Raw genomic sequence first — 13,579 nt, 5'->3', positions numbered from 1 at the left:
TTTCGATCGGTCGATTGGGTTGTGGTGTGGCTGTTTTGGGCCAAAAGGCTTCCGTGCCAGAGTGGCCGTGTTTGCAAGCCGTTGCGGCCCGCAAGTGAGCTGACTTGCGCTGTGATCGGCGTCTGGCTTTGCGCAGCCGTCAGCACCACCATGGCCATGCGTCTCTCTGTCAGCGACGAGCCAGAGGGCTCTTGGTACGACAACGTGTTTCGAGCCGCGTCATGCCATGCCCCGCGCTTGGCTGGCCCGTCGCCCACCTCCTCCCTCCTCCTTCCCCTCGATTGTCAATGACGACTCAATCTCATCTCAATCTCGGCTCTAGGGAAAAGGAATACACCATCTTGACCGTGGGCAACGCTGGCATCGGCAAAACGGCAGTTCTCCTTGCCATGACGGGGGCGGAGGAACCACTCCGCACCGAGGCCACCATTGGTCTCGATCGGGTAGGTGACAGCAAATCCCGACTCAACCGACTCAAATCCAGCCACCGCACCTCCACCGGTTTGGCTTGACCGTCTCAATGCTGATGCCTCCTCCCCCCTGCCTCTCCCTCTCACCCTCTCTCGGTGTAGAAAACGCGGATTGAGGAATGTCACGGCGAACGAATCGCCCTCCAACTCTGGGATACTGCCGGCCAAGAGCGCTTTCACACCAACATTGGCTCCGTTTATCAAAAGGCTGACGCCGTCCTGTTCATGTTTGACATTCACAATCGCTCCTCCTTTGAGCGCCTCTCTGATTGGGTGGACGAGGTGGAGCGCAACAACCTCAAAAAGTCGCTCGTGCGGTTCCTTGTCTCAACCAAGAACGACCTCGAGCCTCAAGTCACGGAGAGTGAAGCCAAGGCCAGGGCTGCCGAACTGGGCATTCCCTACTTGAAAACCTCTGCACGCACCGGGGCTGGGATTGACGAATGCTGTAGTCAACTTGCGCAACGACTGCATGGCGCCGTCGCACGGTACGACCCGCAGGCTGACTTGGCATCCTTTCATTATCCTTGCTGGTCGCGCAGCTTCCCGTGCGCCCAGGTGCCGCTCGCAGCAAAGCTGATCTAGCTGTGCCTTTAGGTCACCCGCGCCCATTGCCGCGACGGCGGCCCCAAAACCCAAGTGCTGTACCTGATCGTTCCAACCCTCGCCGTGCAAGCCGGCCATCATCATGCAAGCTCGCCCCCTGACCCCTTCTTCCCGCCCCTTTCCTCCTCCTATCCTCTCGTTCTTCCTCCTTGTTTTGTTTCCTTTTTCTTCACTTAGCTTGCTTGATGAAGCAAGCTCGGTCACCATCACCGAGCCCGATTGATGCCAACGCTGCCAGTTTTTTTTCCCTTTAGCACACAGTGTCTTTTGTTCTTTCTTTCTTTTTTTCTTTTCTTTTCCTGTTCTGTTTTATCCTGTGTCTGCTTTTTGTTCCTGTTTGAGGTGGCCGTGCCCACCGTGCATCGCCATGTTTAGGAGAGTAGTTTTGACAAGTCTGGTGTGCCACAAAAGTCTGCATCCCCCAGTCCTTTGGCTTACGTCGATATAGGCAAAATTCCAAGGTTTAATTCCTGATCGACATCTGTTCCAAGTCACCAGCAGCCCTCACACCATCGTGTTGGCTGTCCATCTTTTGTTGCGATCCACCCCCCGCCTTTGCATTTTGCATTTGCACCCGTGCCCTCTCCGTCGTCCGTCCTCCGCGTCTTCCGTCTTCCGCGTCTTCCACCCCGCCCAGTCACAAAAGCAGCATCTTTAAGTCCGTTCAGAAGAAAAAAAAAAGATCTGACATCACACACACACACATTCACACACACATAAAGTCTTAGCAACACAAAATGGGCATCTGATCCATTTTTCTTTTCTCTTCTTTTCTAGTGGCAGCGCGCTGGACACCTGCGGTTTGAGGCTTGGACTTGTGGTGCAGGCAGCAAGCGGCGCAAGCACGTAGACGCGGACGGATTCGCTTTGATTACTTCCCTTCACCGCTGGGATGGAAAAGCCGCAGATCATTGAGCATGTGAACCATAGCGTCAACTATACGCTTTTTGGCGCCCGCTGGGTTCCTGCCAGCGCCCGCTGTGTGCTTTTTGGACAGCATGCCCGCAACACGGGCGCGCTCCAGGTCATGGCGCTCAAGGATAGCAAACTAGAGCTTGAAGCTGAGGTGCGCACGCGCTGTGCTTTCTCAAAGCCCCCCTCTTTTTGGCTTCTTGCTTCGTTGTGTTGTTCCCCTCCCTGCTGTATCCCGTTGTTCTGTCTTGACTCTGCATGCCCCGGGCCTTCAATTTATCGTGGCTGCCAGGTGACACGGCCGCACGGTATCAAGTGTGGCACCTTTAAGGCATCAAGCTTTGAAGAACGCCATCTGGCTGTGGGAGACTTTGACGGCGAACTCTCCTTGTGGTAAGTCCGTGGCAGTTACGTCGACTTGTCATCAGCAACGGCCTGTCCTCACCGCTTCGCGGTGGTCTTGTTTCGAATGACAGGGATCTCGAACGTCTGGACAACCCCGTGTACTCGGCCAAACAGCATGATGGCATGATCTATTGCATTGACGGCGCTGGCGGCCTCAATCAAGGCGGTGCCCCGGAAATTGCCACGGGCGGCAAAGATGGTTGGTCTGCTTGTTTGCTTGATTGCTTGATTGCTTGATTGCTTGAGCCAGGCCCAGTGCCAGCGCCAGATTCAACTCACATCAGCATCTCCTTGCACTTGGATCAGGTTGCGTCAAAATTTGGGACACCCGACAGCCCGAGGTGCCGGTTGTGGATCTCGCGCCCGAAGACAGCGAGACCGCGCGAGACTGCTGGTCAGTTGCCTTTGGCCACTCCTTTGATGAGGAGCGCTGCGTCGCCGCCGGCTATGACAACGGTGACCTCAAGCTCTTTGATCTTCGCGCCATGAAACTTCGCTGGGAAACGACGCTGCCCAACGGCGTACGTTCAGTCACGCCTGTTCTTTCTTTGCCCTTGCTCCTGTCTTGTGCCGTTTCACTTTTCCACCGCTCACGTTCTCATTGCTCATCACCGACATCGCTCTGTATGACAATAGATTTGCTCGCTGCAATTTGACCGCCCGGATATTTCCATGAATAAGCTACTCGTATCTGGTCTTGAGTCCACTTTCAATGTCTTTGATATGCGCACCTTCAACGAGAAAGCCGGTGGATATGCGGCGGTCACAGAAAAGGTTTGTTCAAGCCCACGATTCGTGCACCATCCCATGCGTTCTTGATATTGCGCTCACGTGCCTGTGGCTACCGACAGAGTCACAAGGCCACAATCTGGGTTGGCGAGCATTCGCCCCACGACCGGGACGTGTTTGTGACGGGTGGTGGCAATGGTGCTGTCAATCTGTGGAAATACAACTACCCCAAGAAGCGCGTGGAAGAGGATGAAGACGGTCAACCTCGTGGTGTTGCCGGCACCGTTCAATTTGTCAACAGCAGTGTCGTCTCCACCCAGCCCGTCGCCTCTTTTGACTGGAGCTCAGACATGGTATGCATTCTCAACGACGCTCCTTGACTTTTTGATTTTTTTTTTTTTTTTGCTTTTTTTTTTGCTTTTTTTTTTTTTTGCTTTTTTTTTTTTTGCTTTTTTTTTTTTTTGGGTCATTCTTCCGTTTCCCGTCACACCCCTTCCTTCCGCATCGCCTCACCCCCTTTATTGTTGTGGTTCTACTTCACGTTTTTGCCCTTCTGTAGCGAGGCTTGGCGATCTGCACGTCCTTCGATCAAGCGGCGCGCGTCCTGTATGTGACCAACCTCAACTTGATTTGAGTGGACACCAGCCAAACAAGATCCCTTTGTCGACATGACTTTTCGATTTCAGGCCGCCGACGAGCAGGAACCTCATCATTACGGCAATGTTCACAACAAACGCGCTGTTGGGTCGACTCTAGTGTTAGCCAAGATGGCGTCGAAGAAAGCGCGCAGCGCTTTTGTGTGTGCATGTGGGGGGGGGGAGCCTCCACAATGGTCTGCACACCCTGTTTTGACGCCTAGATGGACGTTGCTAGGGAGTGCTGGTCTCGCGGCGATACGAGAAGAGTTTGTCCAACTCTGCCGCACTCAGAGGCGCGCCCTGTTGCTCCGAAATTGCTATTGTTGGCCGAGGCATGAGAGGCGTATGTTTTGCTGCTTTGCTTGGTCTTGGGCAGCGATATGCGTTCATGTCTACCAGCGCTGCTGCCGTCTGTGACGGCAGCGTCGTTGCAAGTCAATGTAATTGAGCATGTGAGCTTGCGTTGTGCAAAGTCTATCGACGGTGTACACGCCAGGGATTGAAACTCCGGAAACAAGATATCGTGGCATGTTTCCACAAACCTTTGTGTCCAAAAAGGCAACAGCCGGTCGTGTTGGCTCAGGGCTGGCAGTGGAATCGGCTTCGGGGGTGGTGGGGGTGGTGGTGGCGGTGGCTAGGCCTGCAGGTCGGCCAAAGGAAAAGTACTTGCTACAAGAGGTCCAGATGGAAGAGGGCGTGGCAGATCAGCATGGTGGGAGGAGAGAAGACCGGTCGCAAGCATGGCTCTCACCTTTTGACTGGACGAGCAGGGAGTGAGGGCACCGACGTGCTTTCCTGCTTGGTCCGAAGCAGGGCACTTTGGGGTTGCTTGAAGCCACGAGTCACACTGGCGCTGGCCTGTAGATGTAGGTAGGCGGAGGCATCGGCTGACGTTTTGGTCTGTCCGTCCTGGCTGACGGCCTTGCGCAGCGCTGGGAGCGTTCGACGCTTGGTAGGAGAGGTGGGCGGTGTCGAACTCAGGCCACTTGGGGCATGCCCTGAAGACCGGGGTACTGGAGACCCAGCCCGGGGTGCGGAGCTAGCAATGACAGCACGAGAGGAACGCGTGACGACAAAGGCATCCAGAGTACGACTCTGCGCCGTGCCGTGCTCAAACTGCCGTAGATAATCGCGAGCCGATGCCTTGTCTGCGACTTGTGGCACGGGTAGGGCCGCTACCGCGGCCGCAGAAGGATGCAATCCAGCAGTGGAGCCGTTGCCAGCACCAGCGTCTGCGTCTGCGAGTTGACTCCTGTCATTGTGATGGGCTTGGTTGGCCGAGCGTTTGGCTGAGGCCGTTGCAGCGGACCGCTCAGCGTGGCTTTGGTGTGGACGGTGCGTCATGGGGTCCAAGGCACCACAGGCAATTGCGCGTGCCAGCTCGTTTTCAAACAGCCTAAGCCACAACATGCCGAGGTGAGCTGCCGCGGACGCTGTTGTCAGAGTGTAGGACGTGGTCCAAGAACATACTCGCCAACATAGTTGTGTTGACTGCCATCCGATCCCTCGGGCCAAGCCGTGAGATAGCGTAGCTGCTGAGTTTGAGGATCAAAAACGACTTGATGCAGAAAAGTGTTTTCCGCCTAACATAATCAAACAAATCGATGAAATGAGCGCGGTACAGTCGGTGTTTGTGGTGGGAGCATCACGTGCCCTTGCGCTGCTTGCATCCATACCTTGACGAATCCACGCATGTACTCGGCATCTCCTGCAAAGCCTTGGGCAGACATGGTCTTGCAAATCTGGCACAGACCCGAGGCAGCACCCGCAAGGTGAATTGGACGATCAGAAGTGACAAAAAAAAAATCACTGATAAGCAGCTACATGCGCGTACCTGAGCAATACTGCGAGAAGTTCGGACGATTCGGTAGGCACTCTTGATGCCCATGCGAGCGGCCGACGGCAGGTAGTCACAGCCGGCCAAAATGCACATCTGACCACGTGTAAAAACAGGACAATGAGTGACAAGAAGAAGAAGCCAGCCAGCCAGCAAGCAAACAAAGAGCCATCGACTGCCATCGACACTCATCAGAGAGAGGGCCAAAAGTGAAGCATGAGAAAGGATGGAAAAGATCGCACCCAGCGAAACATGGTGGGGGTCCAAGATGCAAAATTGATGTTGCTGTCCAGTTGAGCACCACGATCTGCTCAGAGGCGTGAGAACATCGTCAGTTGAATCATGACACAACGAGCGAGCAAGCTCACAGGGGACCACCACCACCACGTACAAAGCAGGTTGACTTCCATAAGCTGGGCTTCACCGCTCTCTTCGAGCTTGTAAATGATGCTGCAACAAGCATGCGACCCCCAACCCAGCAAATACGCAGGGCAGTAAGAAAATTGTTGATTTGTGAAGGAAAGGGCTTTGACTGATGCCAACGACTGAATGGACGAACCAGGGAACTTGGTAGACAATGAGATCCGAGTCCTCGGTGAGAACGGCATCGACATAACCGCTGTGGGCTAAAAAGGCCATTTGGGCGTCGGCCTCGTATGGGGCAACAAGAACCTCGATGGCAGCTTTGCGGCAGGCTTCGATGAGCTGAAAGGCAATGGCCCCATCAATATGGATGCTTTGAGAAAACTGACGACGGGCCTCGGCTCGCTTGCCCTCGCGCAAGAGCGCCAGGCCACGCTTGCGGCCCTCTAGCCGCTGTGCCGTGCGGCGCTGGTTCTCGTTGCGTTTTGAGGGCAGAGGCTGCCCATCAAAGACCATGATTGGGGTGATATTACATTGTTTGAGAAGCGCAATCCGCTTCATGCAGAATCGCACATGCCTAATCGAGGAGGCGTAAGGTTGAATGGCACGGCAGCAGGGGGGTATCACAAGAGCAGGAGGCGGGGCGTGGGATGTCTACATCAAGCCCTGATGCCCAAAATCAAGCAAGCTCCAGGGAGCAACCTACATGTCAGTCTGCTTGCGGAGGGCAAGGTCCATGGCGCAGGCATACGCGCCGCGGTGCAACCAGCTAAAGGCGTCGATGGCCACACGCTTGCCCTCAAAGGCCCGCATATGCACCTTGCGCATCGCAGGCTGCACCAGGGGCAGTAAGCCCTGAATTCCCATGTCACTGGTGCACGTGTATCGTGTGTGTATGTGTGCAGATGAACGTGTGGGGGGAGCGCAACCACGTTAAAAGAGGTCCGAGCACCAGTTTGACGGCGCTGCCGTTGTAAATGCTGGTCGGTGCACACTTCAACGGTTAGAAACGGTTTTTTTCGTGTTCTTCTGATTGTCACCTTTTTTGAAAAGAAAGATTTGACTGCTTTCGTTGACTGTTAAGACCGTTGGAGCGGGTGCGCTTCATTCTCATTTGTACTTCCATCTTCGTTGGCTTCACTCTCATCTGTATTCCTCGTCTTCATCATTGCATTCAGGTGACAAGTCCACCGTGCACCACGCCGTCTACGGCGGCATCAGAGACATCACATGCAAGTACCGAGGCGCGAACACGAGAAGCCTCAAGCGCCGCTGCGGACCGTAGCCCTTCCCCATCAATCGTCCAAACTGGGTCTCCACGTCGAACACACCTTGCACGAGTGGCGCAGTGGCAACCACATCCCAAGAAGAGAAAATCGTCTAAGTCCACCCAATAAGGAAACAGCTTGCTTACTAAGTGTTTGGAAAAAAAATCGTCCCGGGCGTTTGTCAATCGAAATAAACCTTGAATGACCATTGATCAATCAGAACTTGTCTTGTCCATCTGCCTTTACCCACCAAGTTGTCTCATTGCTTCGCTGACTCGTCTTATGGCGCTGCCATTTGACATACCAATCGGAGCCATGTAGCCCTAGAGAATCAAAACTAAGTTAGTTTTGTAAGGAAAAGAAATGGGATTTATTTCAGAATAACTAATTTTCTGGTCTTTGGGCTGCTACGGCATCCACAGGAAGCGTATGAACACAAGAGCACCCTCGTTTGATCCACAAAAATTTAGCGCTTCTGCTGTGCTTGATTTGAAACGTACTTCACACAGAATGGCCGAGCACGACCCGAAATACTGACTGCCAATAAAATGGTGTTCGCCTCGAATGAATGGCAATATATTGTCACAAAAAGGAGAGTATGATTATACTTTATGAAGGACCGACCCAAGTGTATTCATGCGAAGATGAGTTAGGTACAGGACCTTTTCTGACAATTTCTCTGGTGAAATTCAAATCAATCTGCAGTCATTAATGATATCTCCAATGATACACAAAAAGTCTTCAACTCTCAAATAACTGTGTGTACCTATGCTCTGCTACCAACTGAAACTCTTCGGTCTTTTTGTGTGAACCAGTCTTTTTCTCTCTCTTCTCTCTCTCTCTCCTCTTCTCTTCTGTCTCTGTCTCTCTTCTGTGTGTCTCGGTCTCTCTCTCTTCTGTCTCTGTCTCTGCTCCTGTTTGATCTGACGATTGTTATGGTCAACATCGCTCAAGCGCAGAGCGTGCATTTCAGTGTGTCTGTTTTGAACCGCACCTCTCTCTCTCCCGATCAAGGTCAGTGTGTGCCGTGGGGTGTCGAGGGAGATGAATACCTTGCCTGGGGGTAGAAGTGGGTTTGTTGCTGCCTGCTGGGGTGGGGGGAAAGGGGCTGGTCAACCCTCCAGACCTTGCGCCCCCCCGCCACCATCTTTTTTTTTTTGTGTTTTGAGCTGTTGTTTCTCTCTCTCTGTCATCGTCCTCCAGCCGTCCCGCACCTTGTTCATGGCGTGCGGTGGCACCGCGCCAGGCAAGGTTTACGGCGTGCATGTGTGCCTTCGCTTATTCATGTATATTGTGCGTTGGGCTAGACCGTGAACCATGCTGGCCGAAGACGTCAAGCCCGACTCAGAGGTACGATATGCCCGATATGCCACCCTCATCTGAGCTCACATCAACCACAGTGTGATGCCGCAACAGTTAGCTCTGTAATTCGTCGTGCCTCTGATTTTTTATTTCCGTTGCTTACCCACCCACCCGGGCCGCACCACCCCCTTTGCACAGGAGCAATCAGAGCCCACCAAGACAGTGGATCTCAATCGCGACGATGCCCTGCAAATTAGCATCGCCGACGCTCTGAATGAACAGGACATTGTTAAATTCACTGTCCACACCAAGACATCCCTTGAGCGCTTTCAAAAGCGCGATTTTCAAGTCACACGCCAACATGAGGAGTTTGTCTGGCTCCATGATCGCTTGGTTGAGGACCCAGACTATGCTGGCCTCTTGGTGGGTCACTCGCGACCGATCGACAACGCCCCCTGCACGGCCATGTCAGTGGGCCACAAGAGAGTAACGAGAGGAAAACTAATTGCGCCTTTGATCGCACACTCGGCTTAGATTCCTCCTTGCCCGCCCAAGCCCGACTTTTCTCAGAGCCATGGCAAGCTCGCCAAGCTGCAAGCTGGCGACTCATCCATGACGCCAGAAGAGATTGAAAAGCTCAAACAGGAGATTCAAGGGTGCGTTATCCACACTGCGTCTGCTCGCCCATCATCGACTTGGTCTGGCCCTCCTCAGTCAAGATTGCCCCCCTTCTCCCCCCATTGAAAATTCTTGCAGCGAGTATCTGGCTGCCTTTCAAAAGACAGTTGCCATGCACGAGGTTTTCTTGCTGCGACTGGTGACCCACCCCATCTTTCGAGAGAATGCCCGCCTCCAGGCCTTCTTGGAGTTTCAAGATGACGTACGTGTTGTTGGCGATGCTGCTTGTGCACTTCTTGAAACCCTTTGCGACTGCCTTGTTTGTGTTGTCCCTTCACTCATTGAGGCTTGGACTTTTTTCAGCTGGCCTGCAAGAGCAAGTCACGCACCGAGCGCGCCGGTAACTACCTGAAGAGCCTGGCCAAGAACTTTGATTCTTCTCTGGCCAACTTCAAGGAAGCTGATGAGTTTTTCGAGGACCAGCGCTCCTTTGTGACACGCTACATCAACATGATTAAGGATGCTAAGACCAAATGCGGAAACAAGGTGCAGCGCCGCCAGCAGCTCGTCGCCGCGCTCGGTCGCGTTGGGGTGGCTGAAACCCATCTCGGCCACATGTACCCCGTGGAGAACCGCGTTGGAGAAAGTCAGTTGTCTTGTAACCCCGCCGTGATGTCTGATCTTGATTGCTACCCTGCCCGCCCGGCCTGCCTGCCGCTGCTTGATCGTCCTGTGTGCTCACGCAATGTCGTTTCGCCAACAGTCCTGCGCCAAGTGGGTGACTTTACCGGCAAGGCGCAAACAATTGAGAAGAAGCTTGCAGCCAAGGAAGACCTTAAGCTTTTGGTCGGTGCACCGCCACGATTGATGCACAACTCTTGCCCTTGCAACCACCACCCACGCCTGCACCCTCGCTGACCCGGTCATCCTCGCTGGTGGCCTTTTTAGGATCTCCTGGTATACTATGCCGCAGATGCCGTGGCAGCACGTGAGCTCATGATGCGCCGCGTCAAAGCGCTGCAGGAGCAGGACCGCTCTGCTAAAGCTCTTGTCAAAGCGCAGGCCAGCGGCAAGAAGGTCTTGGAAAGCCAGGATGCTGCCAAGGCTGCCGAAGAACGTGCCGTTGAAATCTCAAAGTCGGCCAAAGAAGGTACGGTCTGGCGTCTGCGTCGAGCGCCAGGGCGTGGGAGGCCATCATGCACTTAAGCCTGCGTCCCCTCTCACGTCGGGCCTTCCACGCGCCGCAGAACTCAACACCTTTAAGAAGCGTCGTGTGGCCGCCTTCCGCAAAGGCATTGTGCAATACACCCAAACACAGATGCGCCAAGCCCAGGTATGCGGCCGACCGCCTTGCTGCCTCGCTATTACAATCAGTTGGGTGGATGAATGTGGCACCCAGGCCGCTAAACCAACAGCCTGATTGTCCAGGCTGCGGGTGCACGGCCCAGAGCTCACGGCGCTTCAATCTGTTTTCCCCCCCTTCCGTGGTACACAGGAGCAATACCGGTTATGGAAGGGCCTCTTGGGTGAGCTCAAAGGCGAGCCTGTTGAGTAGAAGAAGCTGCTGGAAGCGAAGCACTTGTGCTGCCACAACACAGGGCACACTTGGCTGAATATCTACCCTCGCCAGTTGGTGTGGTTTGCGTTCGCCATTCAAGTGCTCTGTTGTCGGCCCACCGTTGATCTGTTGTGCAAGAGAAGATGGTGGCTTCAAACCATCCAACTCAAGTCCCTCTGGCCGTTCACACGCCCAAAGTAAATCCCAAATCGTCTTTTTGTTTTGGTTTTGATACCCTGACCATCTAAGGGTGCATGGATAGGTCGCTTTGCTCGCTGTTTGTTTCCAGCGCTGGCGTCGCTGTTGAATGTTAGTAGAAACACGAAACTCAGAATTGGCATGCTTGACATGTAAATTCCCTTGATCCATCAGTTGGTGTCGAGCCCCAGGTCGATACCCATTACCTCATCTCTACAGCTCAATCACATCAGCCACGGGCACGGCCGCCTCAGCGGGAGTCACTGGGTCACTGCTCTGCTTCGTGTCCGAAGCCGTTTGGCCCAAGAGCTCAACTGAACCTAAAAAAAAAAAAAAAAAAACAAGAGGGGAAAAGTTGACAAAAGGGTGGCGAGCGTGTGCCAATCAGCGTGCTATAAGGTACAAAGCTGTGAGATATGTCGCCATGGCGACCGTGTGCCTCACCACTACTCTCGTCGGCGTCCCAAAAGAATGTGTTGTATATTGGTTCGTCCACGTTCTAGTGGAGGCAAGACAAGAGTTGGCAGAACGCACACAAAATTCAAACAGCAAAACACGATAAAGCACGACGTACCGAGATGGCTTTGATAATCTCACTTCCCAGCATGCCGCCCACGATGGCGCTGGTGGACACCATTTCCGTGCGCCATCCTTGATACATGCTACGATCGGGGTCAACAAAACGGCTGGTTGAGGCCAGCAAAACATTCCAGGCCAAGAGCGACTCTACGCGTGGTTCCAGGTTTGCGACTCTGCACGTGGTTTCAGGTTTGCTCACGCATTGACAAAGTTTGGGGTCACCACCTCGGGTGCAACATGATGCTCAGTCATAATTTTTGGCAAAATGCTCTCTGGCGCCTAGCATAGCCAAGCAGATGTTGACCCAGTCAAAAAGCGGGCAGCAGTGGCAATGGATGAACGTCGTAGAGTACGGCAAGGAGAAATCACAGAAGCGCGGTTCAGCAGACTGACTTTGCCTGAAGCGATGGCTGCTTCCAGGGTGAGCAGCGCTGGATACATGCGCGGGCAACGACGCTTCTTGACCCCCTATAACGTTAAGCACATCACGTCAGACCGCAGAGAATCAGAACACAGCGTGCTAGGGTCCTCCAGGAGAAGGAAAGGGAGGGAAGAAGCTGGTTTGACCTGCAAGGAATGCTCGAGGGCACTGCGCAAAGTGGGAAAGCACTTTTGCTTCTTCACCTGTGCGCCGAGAACAGACAAACAAAAGCGTCATGATGCGCCCCGGCTGCTGCTTTCCAGAAGGCAGCGTGGCCCGCGCATACCTGCTTGGCGGCTTCGGTGCCGTCACTTTGTGGAAGTTTTCTATTCAACAGGCCCGAGGCAGGGGCAATGGCAGCATGAGTATGGCTGGCCAGTCCACAGGGTCACGGCATGCAAGCTAAAGCTTGACGCGAGCCTTGCACCACGCACAGGATATAGTCGTGCGTGTGTTGATTGCTGAAGAAATAGCCGTAAAAACCATAAACGCGACCTGGGTGCGTGGCAGGCAAACAGCGCGGTCAAGGGCTAGTTATGGCAGTCGCGCGTGAGTCCAGCTTCACGAGCCCAGCGAGGCCATACCGCAGAAGAATCGAATGTTGAGTTGACGGCAAATATCGTCAATGCGCACCTGTCGGCGGGAACCCCCAGTAAGATAAGAAAGGACCTGGAGTCGTGCCGGGCTAGCGCAGGGCAAACACGAGGCACACGTACCGCCTGAGCCAAGGAGGCATCGGTCAGGCAAACAACGTCAAACTGGCCGAGGAAGGCAGCATCCAGTTGCTCTAGGCTGGTCGCACTGGCTTTGACGTTGACCATGGGGTTGAGTTGTTGCAGACGTTCAACGCTTGCCGAAGCCCGCTGCGTACGACCATGTGGGTTTGATGCAATTGTCCATGCGGCACAAGGGTGGTGAGTCTGACCAGAAGGGCGGCAAACGCGGCTGGAAAAAAGAAACGCACGTTCTTTCCCAAGTCATCCAGGGTCAGAAAGAACTGTGCGCCTAGATCATCTTCGACTGTGACCTCGGGGTCGGCGAGATGCAGCTCGCACACGCCGCCCAACACGAGATTTTTAGCCGTCTGCGTCAGGCATGGCAAGCAAGTAAGGCCTCATCAGCGTTGGCCAATATAATCGGGGCCTGTGGCTCGCCACAGCACACATTTAAAAGCGAAGGACTCGGCATGGCTTGCCTCGATGGCGAGGCCGCGGGCACCGTGCATCAGGATGCGAGTTTTGCGGATCCTGGAATGCGACCATCAACATGAGCCAAGCAGGAGCACGCAGCACGCAATGCACAGGCCTACGCTTGACCCACCGATACTGGGCTTCAAGGCCCCAAAGGCGGATCTGTCGGTCATATTGCGTCGCCTCCTGATCCGTCAAGTTGTCGGCTCCTGCTCAGCGCATCACGAGCGATGTTGTCAGTCAATCCCCGCCGCACCCACATTGCTTTGATGTCAAACATAGGCAGAGCACATCAGCCCAAGCGTGTCAACAGGGTTGTGGGAGCAGCCCTATCCCCACGGTCCGTACCTTGCCCTTCGGTGCTCTCCACTGGCGCTGCCATGGCGATTCGGTCCAAAAATGGTCGGCGAGAGAGAGACAGTGACAGTTGAATGACAAAGAGAGACGAGCGTCAACGATAACGTGAGACGCAAAATTACCACACG

At 54.2% G+C, this 13,579-nt stretch overlaps 5 protein-coding genes across 5 annotated transcripts; 3 read left to right on the top strand and 2 right to left on the bottom strand.

Annotated features, from left to right (window-relative positions):
• Positions 1 to 150: 150 nt before the first annotated feature.
• On the top strand, positions 151 to 1,299 carry MONBRDRAFT_12170 (uncharacterized protein; the record flags this gene model as incomplete). Its single annotated transcript, XM_001750001.1, has 4 exons — positions 151 to 194; positions 323 to 443; positions 573 to 958; positions 1,254 to 1,299. 4 exons carry the CDS (start codon positions 151 to 153, stop codon positions 1,297 to 1,299), a joined length of 597 nt encoding a protein of 198 aa, XP_001750053.1.
• Positions 1,300 to 1,858: 559 nt separating this feature from the next.
• MONBRDRAFT_38989 (uncharacterized protein) lies at positions 1,859 to 3,756 on the top strand (the record flags this gene model as incomplete). The annotated part of the gene is made up of 7 exons (XM_001750000.1): positions 1,859 to 2,142; positions 2,281 to 2,381; positions 2,465 to 2,592; positions 2,700 to 2,914; positions 3,030 to 3,167; positions 3,245 to 3,475; positions 3,682 to 3,756. The coding sequence occupies exons 1-7, from the start codon at positions 1,969 to 1,971 to the stop codon at positions 3,754 to 3,756; spliced, it is 1,062 nt and encodes a 353-aa protein (XP_001750052.1). The 5' UTR covers positions 1,859 to 1,968.
• A 751-nt stretch (positions 3,757 to 4,507) lies between these two features.
• Positions 4,508 to 6,827, bottom strand: MONBRDRAFT_29551 (uncharacterized protein; the record flags this gene model as incomplete). The annotated part of the gene is made up of 8 exons (XM_001749949.1): positions 4,508 to 5,156; positions 5,231 to 5,343; positions 5,437 to 5,502; positions 5,595 to 5,693; positions 5,840 to 5,904; positions 5,989 to 6,047; positions 6,157 to 6,537; positions 6,667 to 6,827. 8 exons carry the CDS (start codon positions 6,825 to 6,827, stop codon positions 4,508 to 4,510), a joined length of 1,593 nt encoding a protein of 530 aa, XP_001750001.1.
• A 999-nt stretch (positions 6,828 to 7,826) lies between these two features.
• Positions 7,827 to 11,058, top strand: MONBRDRAFT_34397 (uncharacterized protein). The gene is made up of 11 exons (XM_001749999.1): positions 7,827 to 7,881; positions 7,934 to 8,242; positions 8,536 to 8,578; positions 8,729 to 8,953; positions 9,065 to 9,186; positions 9,287 to 9,410; positions 9,512 to 9,794; positions 9,912 to 9,994; positions 10,097 to 10,298; positions 10,396 to 10,481; positions 10,644 to 11,058. Exons 3-11 carry the CDS (start codon positions 8,546 to 8,548, stop codon positions 10,701 to 10,703), a joined length of 1,218 nt encoding a protein of 405 aa, XP_001750051.1. The 5' UTR covers positions 7,827 to 7,881; positions 7,934 to 8,242; positions 8,536 to 8,545; the 3' UTR covers positions 10,704 to 11,058.
• A 59-nt stretch (positions 11,059 to 11,117) lies between these two features.
• On the bottom strand, positions 11,118 to 13,476 carry MONBRDRAFT_29549 (uncharacterized protein; the record flags this gene model as incomplete). Its single annotated transcript, XM_001749948.1, has 14 exons — positions 11,118 to 11,224; positions 11,349 to 11,403; positions 11,479 to 11,566; positions 11,683 to 11,762; positions 11,877 to 11,951; positions 12,051 to 12,107; positions 12,191 to 12,230; positions 12,339 to 12,399; positions 12,489 to 12,537; positions 12,621 to 12,767; positions 12,869 to 12,988; positions 13,067 to 13,151; positions 13,225 to 13,303; positions 13,443 to 13,476. The coding sequence occupies 14 exons, from the start codon at positions 13,474 to 13,476 to the stop codon at positions 11,118 to 11,120; spliced, it is 1,077 nt and encodes a 358-aa protein (XP_001750000.1).
• Between the last annotated feature and the right edge of the window lie 103 nt (positions 13,477 to 13,579).

The sequence above is a fragment of the Monosiga brevicollis genome, genomic scaffold (assembly GCF_000002865.3).
Source record: "Monosiga brevicollis MX1 MONBRscaffold_35 genomic scaffold, whole genome shotgun sequence".
NCBI classification, from domain to species: Eukaryota; class Choanoflagellata; order Craspedida; family Salpingoecidae; genus Monosiga; species Monosiga brevicollis.
Note: the sequence above shows the minus strand (reverse complement) of the source record. Positions and strands in the feature narration are given on the sequence as shown.